The 14,233-nt window shown below is 49.2% G+C and overlaps 1 protein-coding gene across 3 annotated transcripts; it reads right to left on the bottom strand.

Annotated features, from left to right (window-relative positions):
- Window positions 1-2,400: 2,400 nt before the first annotated feature.
- On the bottom strand, window positions 2,401-11,339 carry SERPINA4 (serpin family A member 4). Of its 3 annotated transcripts, none has more exons than XM_004055641.5 (5): window positions 10,940-11,339; window positions 8,652-9,317; window positions 5,573-5,846; window positions 4,528-4,687; window positions 2,401-3,416 (listed from the first exon to the last, which is right to left on the bottom strand). In XM_004055641.5, exons 1-5 carry the CDS (start codon window positions 11,031-11,033, stop codon window positions 3,216-3,218), a joined length of 1,395 nt encoding a protein of 464 aa, XP_004055689.4. In that variant the 5' UTR covers window positions 11,034-11,339; the 3' UTR covers window positions 2,401-3,215. The 3 variants fall into 3 exon arrangements, with proteins under 3 accessions (XP_004055689.4, XP_004055688.4, XP_063554422.1); XM_004055640.5 differs by having other exon boundaries at window positions 11,255-11,307; XM_063698352.1 differs by lacking the exon at window positions 10,940-11,339 and having other exon boundaries at window positions 8,652-10,116.
- Between the last annotated feature and the right edge of the window lie 2,894 nt (window positions 11,340-14,233).

The following is a 14,233-nucleotide window of genomic DNA, read 5'->3' as shown; positions in this document are numbered from 1 at the left end:
CCTCTCTCATATCCAGCTGGCACTGGGGCCAGGTGAGCTGAAGGAATGCAGGGTCAACAGGTCCCCACCTCTGAAATGCCCTATCTAATAGGGATGGTGGGGGTGGGGGCAGACATTCTTATCAGGTCAACCACGTTTGATGGTGGGATGACAGTCTGCCTTAGGGAGGTGAGTGGTATCTGTGAGATCTTGAGAGAGTGCAGATTCTTAGAGGTAGGACGCTATGGGAAACCTGGGAAAACAAGACTTTCTGTGACTGCAGCCACTGGGTACATGACAGCAAGAGGAGGAACTGAGGCAGAACAGGCAGGGGGTGACCAGATCAGGGAGGGCCTTGACTATAAATAGAGTCCTTTGAACCTTATTTTGTAGGCAATAGGGAGCCATCAACTATTTTTGAGTAGTGGAGAATTGAGCTTAATCAGAATAAGGAGGCTTCACTCTCAAGGCTGAATTGAGGAAGACCTCCTTCCTTTCTCTCTCCTTCATCACTTCAGGGCTGCGGTCACTCAACATCACCACGCCCTGCCATGCTGTTGCCATAGTAACCCTAGACCTTGGCCTTCTTTCAGGTTTGTCTTCCACCCTGGAATCCACTTACCCATGTACCTCTGTAGGGACAGAAGAGGGGGCGAGTCAGCCTGGGCCTTACTTCATTTCTTGCCTGGTTGTTGAAAAACAGAATCCAACTTCCCAGAAGGCACAGGGGGAAATGAATCACTCTTTGAGCTAGCAGGCTTGCTTTTGGGCCAACAAAATCAAGGGGTACAAAGGAGAGCGTGCATTCCCCCGAGCCCCAGAGGCCTTGGGTGCCCTCAGGCATTTACTGGACAGCTTCTCCTGAGTGAAGCCCAGAGCTGGTGTAACTAACTCAAAATGGCCTTGCCAGGCAATTTCCTGTATGGAACATTTCCTCGTCAAGTTCTCCTGAGGCTGCACTCATGTCCAGCTCAGGGCTATATTTTAGGGGCAGGAAGGGAGAGGAACGCTTTTGGGCTTTCCCCTTCCATCTTCCTCCCTTCCGCAAGGACTTTTCCACTGTACAAGAGTAGTCTTTCTATTGCTCCAAATATCGGTTTCCTGGTTTCCTGGCAGTGAGCCTATTCCTGTGGTTGCAGCGTTATTTGGGCCAGGGATCCCCGTGTCACACAATTACTGGAATATTTTGGCTCTTAAACAGTCATCAACACTGGAGGCCACTCTCTGGCCTGTTCCCCTGGTCACCTTCTCCTTGGTGAAAATTCTGGGTTTGTGACAGTGAGACATCCTGCTTGCCAGAGCCAAGAGCCTGAGACAGCTGGGTCTTGTTCTGAAGCCCATGGCTGAGTTTTCAGTATCGGCCCTGGGCCTCCTGGACACTGAGCAAGCACCCTGGAGTGGACATGGCGAGCAGCCATGATTCCCAAAGCCTAGAAGATTCTTTGAGCTGGTCCTAAAGTAACAGCCCCTAATCTTTCAGTCCAGGACAGACTCTGAGGGGAGATTCTGCCCCCACTGGATCTACCAAGAGAGGAGAGCTGAGAGCTGAAGTCTTATTTAGAAACTTCTGGAAGATCAGTTAGGAACTTCAGGCGCCAGTGTGGTGAGAAGGGCCTATAAATCTTCTGCCTTTTTGGAACTTCCCCTTGCGGGGACTCAGTGTCAATTTTCCTGAGTAGTGAAAGTGGCAACGTGAAAAAGGTTTGGGGTCCCCAGATGGCAGTGGGATTTGGTGGAGAGAGACCCCCAGCTCAGAGCCTGTGGTGGCAGCACTGACTGTCAGGGCTGCAGGAATGAGGGCAATAATAATATAGCTAATGTTTGCACAGCACTGTTGTGAGACTTGACATATACAGTCACTGTTTAATCCTCCCAACAGCCCTATGAGGTCAGTAGCGTTATCATCATCCCACTTTTTAGATGAATATGCTGAGGCTCAGAGACGTGAAATGACTTCCCCAGGATCACACTACTTCTAAGGAGCACAGCTGGGACTCGAACCCAGGAATTCTGGTTTTGAACATGCTGGCAACCTGGACGCCACCGAGTGGGAGTGAAATGGCCTGTCTGGGAGGAAGATGAGCAGCTGATAGGAAAGCGTGTGGGAACTGTTGCCCTGGCCCTGAAAGCACAGGGTGAGCTAGGCCGAGGAAAAGGAAAGGAGATGTCCTTCCTAGCTGGACCGTTCCCAGCTCTAACTGTCCCGGGAACTCCGTGTCCATGGTCAAGGGCTGGAGACAATGCTGGAGCCCAGCTGCCACTGATGTCCTGGCCACCAAGAAAACCACAAGGTCCTGCCCAGAGAATTGCATTTGCCAGAAATCACCGAGGCTCAGGGCAAACAGAACCACATCTCATCCACCTGCCTTGCCCTGTGGAGGGAGTGGTTTATTCTCACAGACTCTGGGAGGATCCACCCCACATACTCAACCAGTCTGAGCTGGACCACCTGGGCCAGAAAGGTGGGGAAACTGAGGCCCAACAGGGTGAGGATTTGCCTGAAGATCCAGAGCACAGAGCCTGGATGTAAAAGCAAGAGTCTCTGGGTCTGCAATGTGCTCTTTGGCCACAGCCATTGTCCTGGGAGAGACACGGGTCACATCTCTGTAGCCACAGGAGGGGACAGTGCCTCACTGGGCTCTTCTGACCAGGTCCCCGTGGAAGCCGTCCTGGTGGTCTCTGCCCTTCCGTGGCTTTCTCAGCCCCTGCTCTGGAGCAAGGTATCAGCCCTGCCTGAGGCAGCTGACTGCCCACACCCAGTCCCCTTTCCATAAACCTGGATAACCTACTGGAACGGGACTTGGAGCTCTCATACCTTGTGTCTGGGACCAGGTCTGCCAGGGGAGTCTGGGGCAAACCCAGGAGGGCCAGGCAGAGGACGCATTTACTGAGTGTCTACCACATGCGAGACACTGAACCAGGGTCTTCATGGCATCGTGTTGTTTACTCGGTACAACCAGCCTGTTGTGAAAAGGGCCCGCCCCCTTTCCAGAGGCAGAAACTTGCTCCAAGAGGTTGGATGCTCTGCCAGAGGCTGCACAGCACCAGGGTGTGGAATGTCCAGGCCCTGCCCATCTCAGTGCCGCTCCCCGCTCCCCACCGGCCAGCACCTGCTGTCCTGGACTCCTGGACCTTCGGTGTCATCCTTGTCTCCCACTCTAAACACAGAGCCACTCACTCCCAGCCCTCCCCTGCCGCATCCTCCTGCTTGGAACAGATGAGCAGCCCTGGGAGGGCTATGGTTTCGTGGGGTCGACGACCTTGCCCAGAAAGAGGACACTCTGGGTGCTGGTGGAAAAGATCACTACAAGGAAGGGCCGGTTGAATCGCAGGATGTGGCGATTGGTCTGGGCAGAGAAGAATTTGATCGCGAAGCTGGTGGCTGCTGCAGCCTCGGTGCCAGCCTCATCCACGTCCAAGGTGGCCTTGTGGAAACTCTGGGAGGAAAATCACAAGCATTATCTCCAAGCCAGCAAGAGAGGGGGCCTGGACAAGACTGCGAGAGCCAGAAATTGCTAGGGAATAATATTGCACATAACAGCCTGCAAGGCCATTTCTTGGGGATAACACAGCAAGAATTTCGTCTGGGCAGATTTTTGAGCTAGAGACCTCCTGCCACACACAATCATGGTAGCTCTCATTAAATGAGCACTTGCTCTGTGCCCGGGGCTTTGCATGCATCTTATTTGATCTTCATAGCCATCCTAAGAGGTCAGCAGTATGATGTCCATTTTAAAAGTGAGGAAGATAAATTCAGAAACTAGTACTCCTTCAATAACCATAAAAGGAAGAATCGGAATTCAAGTTTGAACCCAAGGCTCTACCCCCTTGTGCACTTTTCTTATCAGAAGTCTTGAGTCTCTTTCTTTTATCTGCAAAGTCTCCCTAATACAGACGCACCCAATGCAGCCTCACCTGTGTCTCTCCTCTCTGTTTCCTCTTTTTTTTCTTTTTTTTTTCTTTTTTTTTGAGATGGAGTCTCACTCACTTTGTCACCCAGGCTGGAGTGCAGTGGCCTGATCTCTGGTCACATTGAAACCTCTGCCTCCCAGGCTCAAGCAATTCTCCTACCTCATCCTCCTGAGTAGCTGGGATTACAGGTGCCCACCACCCGCCACCATACCATTCTAATTTTTGTATTTTTAGTAGAGTTGGAGTTTCACCATTTTGGCCAAGCTGGTCTCGAACTCCTGACCTCAAGTGATCTGCCTGCCTTGGCCTCTCAAAGTGCTGGGATTACAGGCATGAGTTACCATGCCCGGCCCCTCCTCCATTTTCTATCATTGCGTTTATCTCTCTATGAAGACGTTGTGTCCCTGACTAGACTGGGAGAGCTCTCTGAGGGCAGGGGCTAGTTCAACACTGTATCTCCAGCACCTAGCACCACATCCAGGGCTGGTTGATTGGTGGATGCTGATGCCTGTAGATGACTGAACACACTCAGGCTCTGAGACTCCATGTGGCAGCTTGGGAGCCCCATCGCCTGGCAGCTCCCATGGGCACTGCCCTACCGAGTTCTCTAGGGATTGCTGACTGTTGACGACTTACTTTGGATGCCTCCAGTTTTTGCTGTTTGGTGATGCCGGATAAGTCAGCCCACTTGGAGAACAGATCCGTGAAGCCCAGCCTGGGCAAAATCTGATCTAATACATAGGAGCCAGAAATGGAGAACTTGGGAAAATGCAACTCTAGCTTCTTGTAAAAATTCCTGAAAGGGGCATTGAGTTAGAACATTAGATTAATGAACAAGCCAGGATCCCTGCTGGGCAGAGCCCTCCTTGGTGGCCCTCTCTAGCTGGCTCTATTCCATCTGAGTTCTGTCCCCACAAACAGCTTTGGCTCAGACCACCTCCCACAAATGGATGTTGAAAGGCCAGTTTCCTTTGTACCCAGGGCCTGCTGTCTGTGGGATCTCCCGTCCTTGGGAACCCCTCCTCAGAGGTTGCTTCCTGTGGGTGTTCAGGTGCCCAGGGAGACAGATGTAAGCCTCGCCAGGTGGCAGTTTTGCCTTTGCCTCTGTTATAGCCCTGTGGGTTTTATTCTTTTTGAACCAGCTAATTTCTTCGGATTGGATTCTCTCCATCATGAAAGTTGTGTGAATTTTCTATCCACATGTGCCCTTGGGCTAGGATCCTTTTCTTATATATGGTTGAAGACTTTTTCCAATCATAACCAGAGTGATGGGAAGCCTTCCTATTAATTCCTTGGGTAGGTGGATGGAGTTTTTTTGAGTCCCACTATGGCAGCTTAGTCAACCTTCTGGGCCAGAAGGGCTACCTCTTCATTGCACAGAGGTAACCCCCCAGAGAGGAAGAGTCACTTGACCCAAGTCTTGTGCAGTGGAAGAGCTATGTCTAGAACCCAGGACTCTGAACTCCTACTGTGGTTCTTTTTTGCCTAATGAGGGGGAAGTCATATTTTAAATATAACAGGAGAGTTCATCATTTAAAGGAAGCCCATGGAAGGTCTCAGAGCAAGTGAGAATTCTCTCATAATTTGGTGATCACTCTCTATTTTGGGGCACTGTCTTTCATTAGAAAGTTACATTTGATGGATAGTACTGTAGATTCAGCCCCCATAGCACACTGATTACCTCTTCTGCAACAAGTTGTTCCACCTCATTAGCATCTCTGGAGTCAGAACCTCTTCAATCTCCCTCATTTTGCCTTGGTTAGGGAGAATGAAAAACACGGTTGCGTCTCCTTTGTAATCCATCCGTAGCACCGAGCAGGGCAAGTATCTGTCATGAAGATACCAGTGATGCTCCTGGTCCTGCAGCATCATGGGCACCTGGACTGTTGTGTTCTCATCGACATAGAAGTCTTTGGGAGTGGTCCTTGAGGAAATGAATGGTTTCTCCCACAGGGCTGAAGGGAAGATGAAAAGAAGGTACAGGACATCTGCAGGCCACAGAGCTAGTCCTCCAGCCAGGGAATGCCATCTGGTGTTCTGAGCTACAGAAACAGTCGCTCCAGATCCTGCCCTATGAGCCCATCAAGGTGTCCCATTTTGATCATTCAAAACCTGACATGCCTGGGGAATGGATCCCTTAGGCCTCATTTAAATTTTAAAATGAGAGATAGCAGAGGATGTTCGTTTTCTAATATGTGAGTAGGATTGATAGAGAAGAAACAAGGGGTGCTGGAAAGAGGGGTTCATTGTTGGGTGAGCATCGTTGAGAAGGAGAGAGGAGATGGCAGAGTGTGAGCAGAGGGGTCAGCCTTCCGTAAGAGGTGGGTCACTACTGCCATGATGAGAGGAGGGCATCTGAGCTTGTGGGTTCAAATGCAGGGAGGTGAGTAGATTTGGAGGTGAGAAGATGAGAGATTTCCTGTTTAACTGATTCTGTTTTCTCAATGAAAAGTGAGACAAGATTGTTAAGTGAAAGTCATGAGTGGGGAGGACATTTGAGAAGGACGAATCTGTTATTATAGTTGTTTTGGAGAGTGGAGATATGTAGGTAGAATTGCTGGACAGTGTAGAGATATCAATGAAAATTTGCATTCACAAATATCAAGTGAGACCATCAGCCCCGTTGGATGTTTTTCTTCAACCACATTCAGCTGCTGGGTGCAGATGTAGACTAGTTAGACCTTTAGGTTTAAGCAGGTTTGCAGCTTTGGAGGGTAAGTATGATAGAGGGAGGGAAAACCAAGGAAGTTAAGAGTTCAGAGTGTTTGCAAGGAAGTGACCACAATGATGGCCATGGAATCGCTGCAGTGTGAGGAGGGAAGCAAGGACAGGAGGCGATGTGCAGTGAGGTGGTGGCAGGTAGGGTGAATGGACTAAGGCCTCCATGCCAGGAATTTTAGTCCAGGGAATAGCAAGGGATCTGAGATTCTAACCAATGTCTTCCTGACAGTGAAACCCATACTACTGTTTCTCTTCCTTCCTTAGTTAATTTTTTTTAAAAGTTTAAAAGTTTTGTTATTTCAAAGCAAAACTTTTTTTTTGGAGATAGAGTCTCATTCTGTCACCCAGACCAGAGTGTGGTGGCAAAATCTCAGCAACCTCCACTTCCCGGGTTCAAGCGATTCTCCTGCCTCAGCCTCCCAAGTGGCTGGGATTACAGGCATGTGCCATGAAGCCTGGCTAATTTTTTTTTTTTTTTGTATTTTTAGTACAGACAGGGTTTTACCATGTTGGCCGGGCTAGTCTTGAACTCCTGATTTCAATATCCACCTGCCTTGGCCTCCCAAAGTGCTGGAATTACAGGTGTGAGCCACTACGCCCAGCCTCAAAACAAAGCTTTTTTAAAAACACTTTTCAATAGTGCATGAAAATTCCACATGCAAATTACATGGGATGACTAATTTGGCTGAATCATTAGGCTGGGAGTTGCTCCCTAGAATTTTGTTCCCTGTAGATTTTGGGTTCAAGCTGGTTAGAACTCTGAGATTTCAAAGTAGATTGCTCTCTGAAGGCCCTGGTAGTCAGATATGATGATGGTCAGTCTCAGCAGTGCTCTGTGTGCTCCAGTTTGCCCTGCTTGTCTCCAAGCTCATTTCCCAAGTCTAACCCCACTAAACAACAGCAGCCCCAGGCTACCACCAGAAACTATGCAGTGATGCTCCCCTCCATGGCAGCACTCTGATGGCTGGTTGAGCCTGGCATATAGATTCCCCTCTAAGCTCTGACTTGTCCGCTTACATTGGCAACTTTCTCTCTGTCCTTCCAACTCTTCTTTCCTCTAGACCTTCACTTTCCCAGTCGCAATTGTGTGGGGCCTAATTCCTATAATGATCTCCTTACCATTGACTTGAGGTGGCTCTCCTTCTCTGATGAAACCCTGGCTAATATACACCATACAAAGCTGTTCGCACACTGCAATATCAACTGTGTGGACATATATGTGTGTGAATGGAAGGTGAAGAAAAGATGCTAAAACATTAACATTTGTTGCCTCTGAGTGGTAGGACTAGAGATTATGTCTACTTTCTCCTTTATGCTTTTACATATTTTTAAAGCTTCAAAATGAGCATTGTTATCATTAGATGAATTATAGTTGCTATTTATTGAGTACATAAAATGGTCAGGGGTCAACAAACCAAAAAGTTTATAGAGATATTAACTATTTTAGGCATTGCAGATCATTCAATCTCTGCAGTAATGAATCAACCTGCCATTGTAGCATGAAGTCAACCACAGACAATATATAAATGAATGGGCCTGGCTGTGTGCCAATAAAACTTTATTTACAAAACCAGTGGCTGAACACAATTGGCCCATGGGCTGTAGTTTGCCCATCTCTTTAGACCCTTTTCTAAGGAGTATATACATGGGTTAATCATTTGATCCTCAAAGCCAACCTTTGAATTAGAGACTTGTCTTATCCCTGCTTTGAGCAAACAAGCTGACCTCTTTGCACTGTTGGTAGAGGCTGAGCTCAGATATGAATCCAGCAATTCAACTAATGATCACTGGCTATAATGCATTTTATACATAATTTTTATGAAGAAAATATGTCTAAAGATAGGAAGGAATGGAAACCTCAATACTACAGAGTCTTCAACATACAACATTCTCACATTGCATTCCCTGAGGGTTGCTCAACCCTATCAGACACAACATTTTTACTTATATTTTTGTAAAAATATATTTAACCAGTCAACAAATTAGGGGGTTGGAGGCGGTGGTGTGGATTTAGCATATACCAGTGATCTGACTCTCACCTTTGAAGTAAATGTAATTCACCAGCACCATCAAGACGTCCTTCTTGAGCTCACTGACCAAATCCACAATCTTCCCTCGAGTTTCCTTCTTGACGTGGTCGTTGATAAGCTGGATTGTGCCCACAGTGTCGTAGAAGTTGGTGTGGAAGAGTTTAGCCTCATAGACGGCCGTGGTGTCATTCAGGAATTTTGCAAGGAACTTCAGGTTGTGGCTCAGGAACAGAGCACTGCCCACGTGTGTTTCCAGCCCATGGCCGGGGAGGTTGAGAGTGTGCAGGAGGTGCTGGAAGCCCCTGTGGACATCGGACTCAGACAGCTCGGTGAGGTTGAAGCCCAGGCCCTCAAGGATCTGGCTGCGGCTGTGTGAGCAGGCCCCCAGGGAAAGCATGGCGTAGGCGGCCGAGATGCTCAGCGGGGAGAAAAAGATGTTCTTCCCCGGGGTCTCCAAAGCGATCAGGTAGTAGAAGCGGAAGGCAAAGTCAGCATTGGCAGGGGCTATCTTGAGGCTGGGGGAGCCCTCACCTGTCTCCAGAATCTGCTGGTGGGAGCTGTTACTGCAACTCTCACCATCATGCTCAACGTGCAGCTGGCCATGAGAAAGGGCCAGTAGTCCAACCAGCAGGAGGAGCAGGTAGTCGATAAGATGCATCCTCTGCACTCTCAGGCCTATGGGAGGGAAGAGAATGCCCAGGAAATTCCCCCAGCAGAACACCTGGCCCTACTGAGAAGGCGGGCAGTGGGCCAGCACCCGGAGATCGTGAGTGACACCCTCAACTCCTGCAGATGGGCTTGTGAAAGGCAATGTAACACCCACCACCTTCCACATGTATGGTGACAGCAACACTATTGGATGGCAATGTTTTAGACGTACAAGGCACACTCCTTGTGTCCATCATGTCATTGTGTTTCCCACCTGTGTGAGCTCTGCACAGCACTAGACTCCATTCTCACCCAACAGAGCAGGAAATGAAGACTCCCAAAGTGACTCACCCAAGTCACCTACCTAGCACATATCCCAGCCAGAACCCACATCCCCAGACTCAGGTGCTGCTTCTCCCGCACTTGTCTTTCAGATGAGTTGATTTCATTAGTGCAGTGATTTTGCATGGAGGATGGCAATCATCAGAGTTTATTTTAGGGTCTGCTCCACAAACATCTGTGGAGTGCTTTATATGGTTTACAAACCACTTTCATGCCATTTAGTTTGACCCTCCCACCCCTGTAGAAGTCAGTAGAACTGGTCTTTGTATTGTTACCCCGTACAGACAAGGACATGGATGTTTAATAAGTGACCTGCCCAAAGTTGCAGGGATAGAATTGGTACCCGTTTCATAATGAACATCTGTCCAAGAAAGGATACTCCAGTTTCTCCCCCAAATCTGCTCCTGCCCCATCAAATGGTCCCACCAGTATCTGGTTGTCAGGCCAAAAAGCTTCTAGGCTTCTATCGACCCACAATCCATTTAATCCACTTCCATGACCTGCAGGGTTGATTTTTTGTTGTTGTTGTTGTTGTTGTTGTTTTTTGAGACAGGGTCTCACTCTGTCACCCAAGCTGGAGTGCAGTGGTGTAATCATGGCTCACTACAGCCTTGACTTCCTGAGCTCAGGTGATCCTCCCACTTCACCCTTCCAAGTAGCTGGAACTACAGGCATGCACAGCCACACCCAGCTAACTTTTTATAGAGTCGGGGTCTCACCATGCTGCCCAAGCTGGTCTCCAACTCCTAGACTCTCCTGTAGGTTCTTTAGCCTCTCACCCCCTCTACTGCTATGATCCTCAACCAGGGCTCAGAAAACTTTTTCTGCAAAGTGCCAGATAGTAATATCTGTGGTTTTGCAGACCACACGGTCTCTGCTGCCACTACCCAACTCTGCTGTGGCAGCTGGAAACAGCCACAGACCAGACATGCATGAACAAGCGTGGCTGTGTTTCAGTGAAACTTCACTTACGGACACTGAAATGTGAATTTCATATTATTTTCCTGTGTCACAAAATGTTGTTCTTCTATTGATTTTTCAATGCTTTATATATTTATCTTTTATACTTATCACTTATAGTTTATATTTATATTTTACATCTTGCATTCTTAGGTCATGGGCGGTGGGCCGGATTTGACCTACAAGCTGTGGTTTGTTGACCCCTGACCTAGACCCTTGCAGAAAGCTTCCTAGTCTTTCTGCTCTCTGTTCTCCACTCAGCAGTTGGAGGGATCATTTAGAAACATACATAGGACCGCATCACTCACAGACACACCTCCCCTCCAGCATGAGCTCCCCAAGATCACCTGGATTGGGAACCAGAAGACCTTGGCCCTCAGTCAGTGCCGCCCTGTACCAGCTGTGTGTCCCTGGGGGAGGCTTTTCTGGGTCTCCGGGCATAGTCACCCACCAGTGCCCATGGACCCTAGGTCGGGGCCTTTCTAGCCTGAGTATTTCTCACCTCTAGCAAGAGTGACCAAGTGTCCCAGCTTGCCTGGGACTTTCCTGGTTTTAGCACTGAAAATATATCCCAGAAGAATTCTCAGTCTTGGGCAAAGTGGAACAGTTGGTCACCCTCCCTCTAGAGTCTCTTGTCTCCATTGTCTCAGGGGGTTACTCACGGCACAGTCTGTCCTGGAGTGGACCCCCTGGGTGGCTGTCTCAGCTCTGTCTTATCAAGCCCAGGAGGACTGGTCAAACCAGGCCTTCTCAGTACCACCCACTCTCTCCCGACCAGGTAATTATTAACAAACAGGCTACGGGTGCAGCATTGCCTCGACAAGGAAAACTCTCCAGAAGTTGGTTCACCCCCTCCCAAGAAGACACCCCACTTCCCACCTGGGGAACCCCAAGAGGGTTCACTTCTTCATGTTTGTGCAGTGCATGGAGGTTCGCCTGGCCCTTGCTGCTCCCCGAGGGCCCGGGGAACCACTTGGAAAATCTGGTCTCCAACCAGCCCCTCACTAGCTGTGTGAAGTTGAGCTCATTTACTCCCTCTCTGAGCTTCAGTCGCCCACCTCCCTCCTACAGCATGAGAGGCTGGATCAGACAGGGGGCAGCAAGCTCCAGTGCCTTCATAGATCAGGTAAGGAAGACTCCATGGTGCCACGGTGGGGAATGGTGGGGATGTGTGGAAGTGAGAGAGCCAGCTCTCTACAGGCCAGGCAAGACCCACCTGTGGGCAGGGCCTCACAGCAGGGCCTCCAGTTTGCAATCCTGGACTCTGTGATTTCTGAGGAGAGAGTCCACTGAGATCTCATAGGTCAGACCATAAGGACAGTACATCCCAGGGCTAGGGTGGCATGAGGTGGGAGCAGGAACCTCCTTGGGCCAGGTATTCAATTTGCATTTTTCTTCTTTAACCATGGAATTGAACTTGTTCTCTCCCCAGTAATCAGTGAACCCCTGCACCCTTGCACCCTTGCACCCTCCTGGGGCAGCCATTTCTCAAGGACTGCAGGGAGCAATGTGGCCCTGGGTGCCCTGACTGAGATGACCTTGACCATTCAGGCATCCGCTAGCAGACTTTCTGGATGTGTTTCCAGGTCGTTGGGCCTTAAGGTAAGTGAAATATACACCACTGAGCAGCACAGTGGGCTGGGATCCTTGAGCGATGTAGACACTGGGATGGCAGAGCAGGCACAAGCACAGCCCTGGAGCCAGCTGGCCTGAGGTCCAAAATGGGTCAACACCAGGACAAGAGAGGAAGCTAGCAGGTCAGGCAAAGTGAGAGCTACTGTCTCAGTGGATTCTCACTTTCCCTCACTCATCTCTCTCTTTCCCTTGCCTATACACTCTAGGTATACTAAGCTTGGCCCATTTTACACATGAGAAAATGTAAGCCCGGAGACATTGTTAGCTCAGATTCCAGAGTCAGGGTCTGCACCGGGGCCACTGAACATGAAGCCCATGTTCCTTCCCAGCATCTGCTGCTTCTCCACGTGGACAGACTTTTCCTGCCACCGGAATAGCAGCTGCTGCTTTGCTTACTGCTGTACCACGCGCTAGAGCAGAATGTGGTGCAGGGGACATGCTCCATGGATGCTGACTGAGTGAGTCAATGAGTGAAAGATGGCCATGGCTTTTTGCTCTGATGGATGTGAAAATACATTATTCCCCTTACAATGGTCTACAGTCTGGGGTTTTGCTTTTTTAGTCTTGCTTCTTCAGTGAGTTGGGGGCTGATGCCACAGATTCCAGGGGTTAGCGTATGCTTGGCTGCAGCCCAGGGGATGGACAGCTTGTCCCTGCCATGAGCACACAGTCACTGCCCTTTAGTTTCTGGCACCTGCCCCTGGGATGTTCTGGACAGAGGTTGGGCTTTGGCGTCAGACAAGCTCCCTCACTGCTGAGATTTGTGACTTTGGGCAAGTCACTCCACCTCTCTGAACCTCAGTTTTTCACGTGTCAAATGAGAAGCAATAATCACTAATCAGAAAACTGATATTAAGGGCAGGGGGGCAGCACTCTTAAATGTTCTGAGCCCCATATCAGTCTTAATGGGTGCTTCCTTCTTCCCTTCCCATCCTAGCAGTGGTGGACAGCCAGACTGTCTGGGTTGAATCTGGACTCCACCACTACTTAAGTTACTTAACTCTGCCTTAGTGTCTTCATCTGTAAACTGTGGGTAATAATTGCCCCTAAATCTCAGGGTTGTCAACAAGATCAGTAAACTGACATCTGTAAAGTCCTAGAATAGCATCTGGCCATAGTGAGTGCAGTGGAAGCGTGAGTTAGTCTGTCGTATTATTTCAGATGGGTTGTACATTACTCATTTATCCCCAAAGGTGTACACATGGCTGAAACCATGTTGTTAAACTTGTTTTGAGTTGTGGTCCTGATTATCTCAAGAAAGCTTTGAACTCTCCCCGAAATATGCACAGATGTATGTTTTACAATTTAAGGAGATTCTTGAATCCCATGAAGTCCATGCAGTCCCTGTGGGCTAGGGCAGTTATTTTTTCCTGCAAAGAGCAGGCCCATATAAAGGAAAGGTGGAAAGAACTCTCAGGCATGTAGTGGGAGCTACTGACTTGGACCCTGCAGGAGAAGGAGGGAATGACGGCAATTGGTGTGGCTGCAGGCTGGGCTCAGTTGCTAGCTCCAGCCTCAGTCCTGCCTAGCAGCCTGGCTGCTTCTTGTCTTAAGGTCTCTGGGAGGGCTTCAGGATTGTTGAACCCTTGCCTGTTACAATTTGAAGGCCAAGTGTTTCTTGTTAATCATCTGTAAGTCCCCAGAGGACAATGAATTGTGCCACAGTCATATCTGGGCACATTAGAACAGGCCTGGCCTATAGAAGATGCTTAACAGAAGTCAGTCATTGAATGAATGAGTGAATGAATGAATGAATGAATGAAGAGATGCCAAAGGCCCTGCTCAGAGGTGCTGGTCAGGTGTTCCAGTGGCAAGCCCCTAAAATCTGCAACACTCTCGGCAAGTACTGATTTAAGGAAGCAGGGATAAGTTGCCTGACCAGGAAGGCCAGGGTGGATGTGGGGAAGCAGAGGGCTTGACTGCTTCTCTTTGCCCCTACGAAATACCACTGGGCCAGATGGGGCAGCTGCTGTGACACCATTGATGTCCCCGGCAGGGAGCCGCTT

This window comes from Gorilla gorilla, chromosome 15 (assembly GCF_029281585.2).
Source record: "Gorilla gorilla gorilla isolate KB3781 chromosome 15, NHGRI_mGorGor1-v2.1_pri, whole genome shotgun sequence".
NCBI lineage: Eukaryota > Metazoa > Chordata > Mammalia > Primates > Hominidae > Gorilla > Gorilla gorilla.
This window is presented reverse-complemented; position numbering and strand designations above follow the sequence as displayed.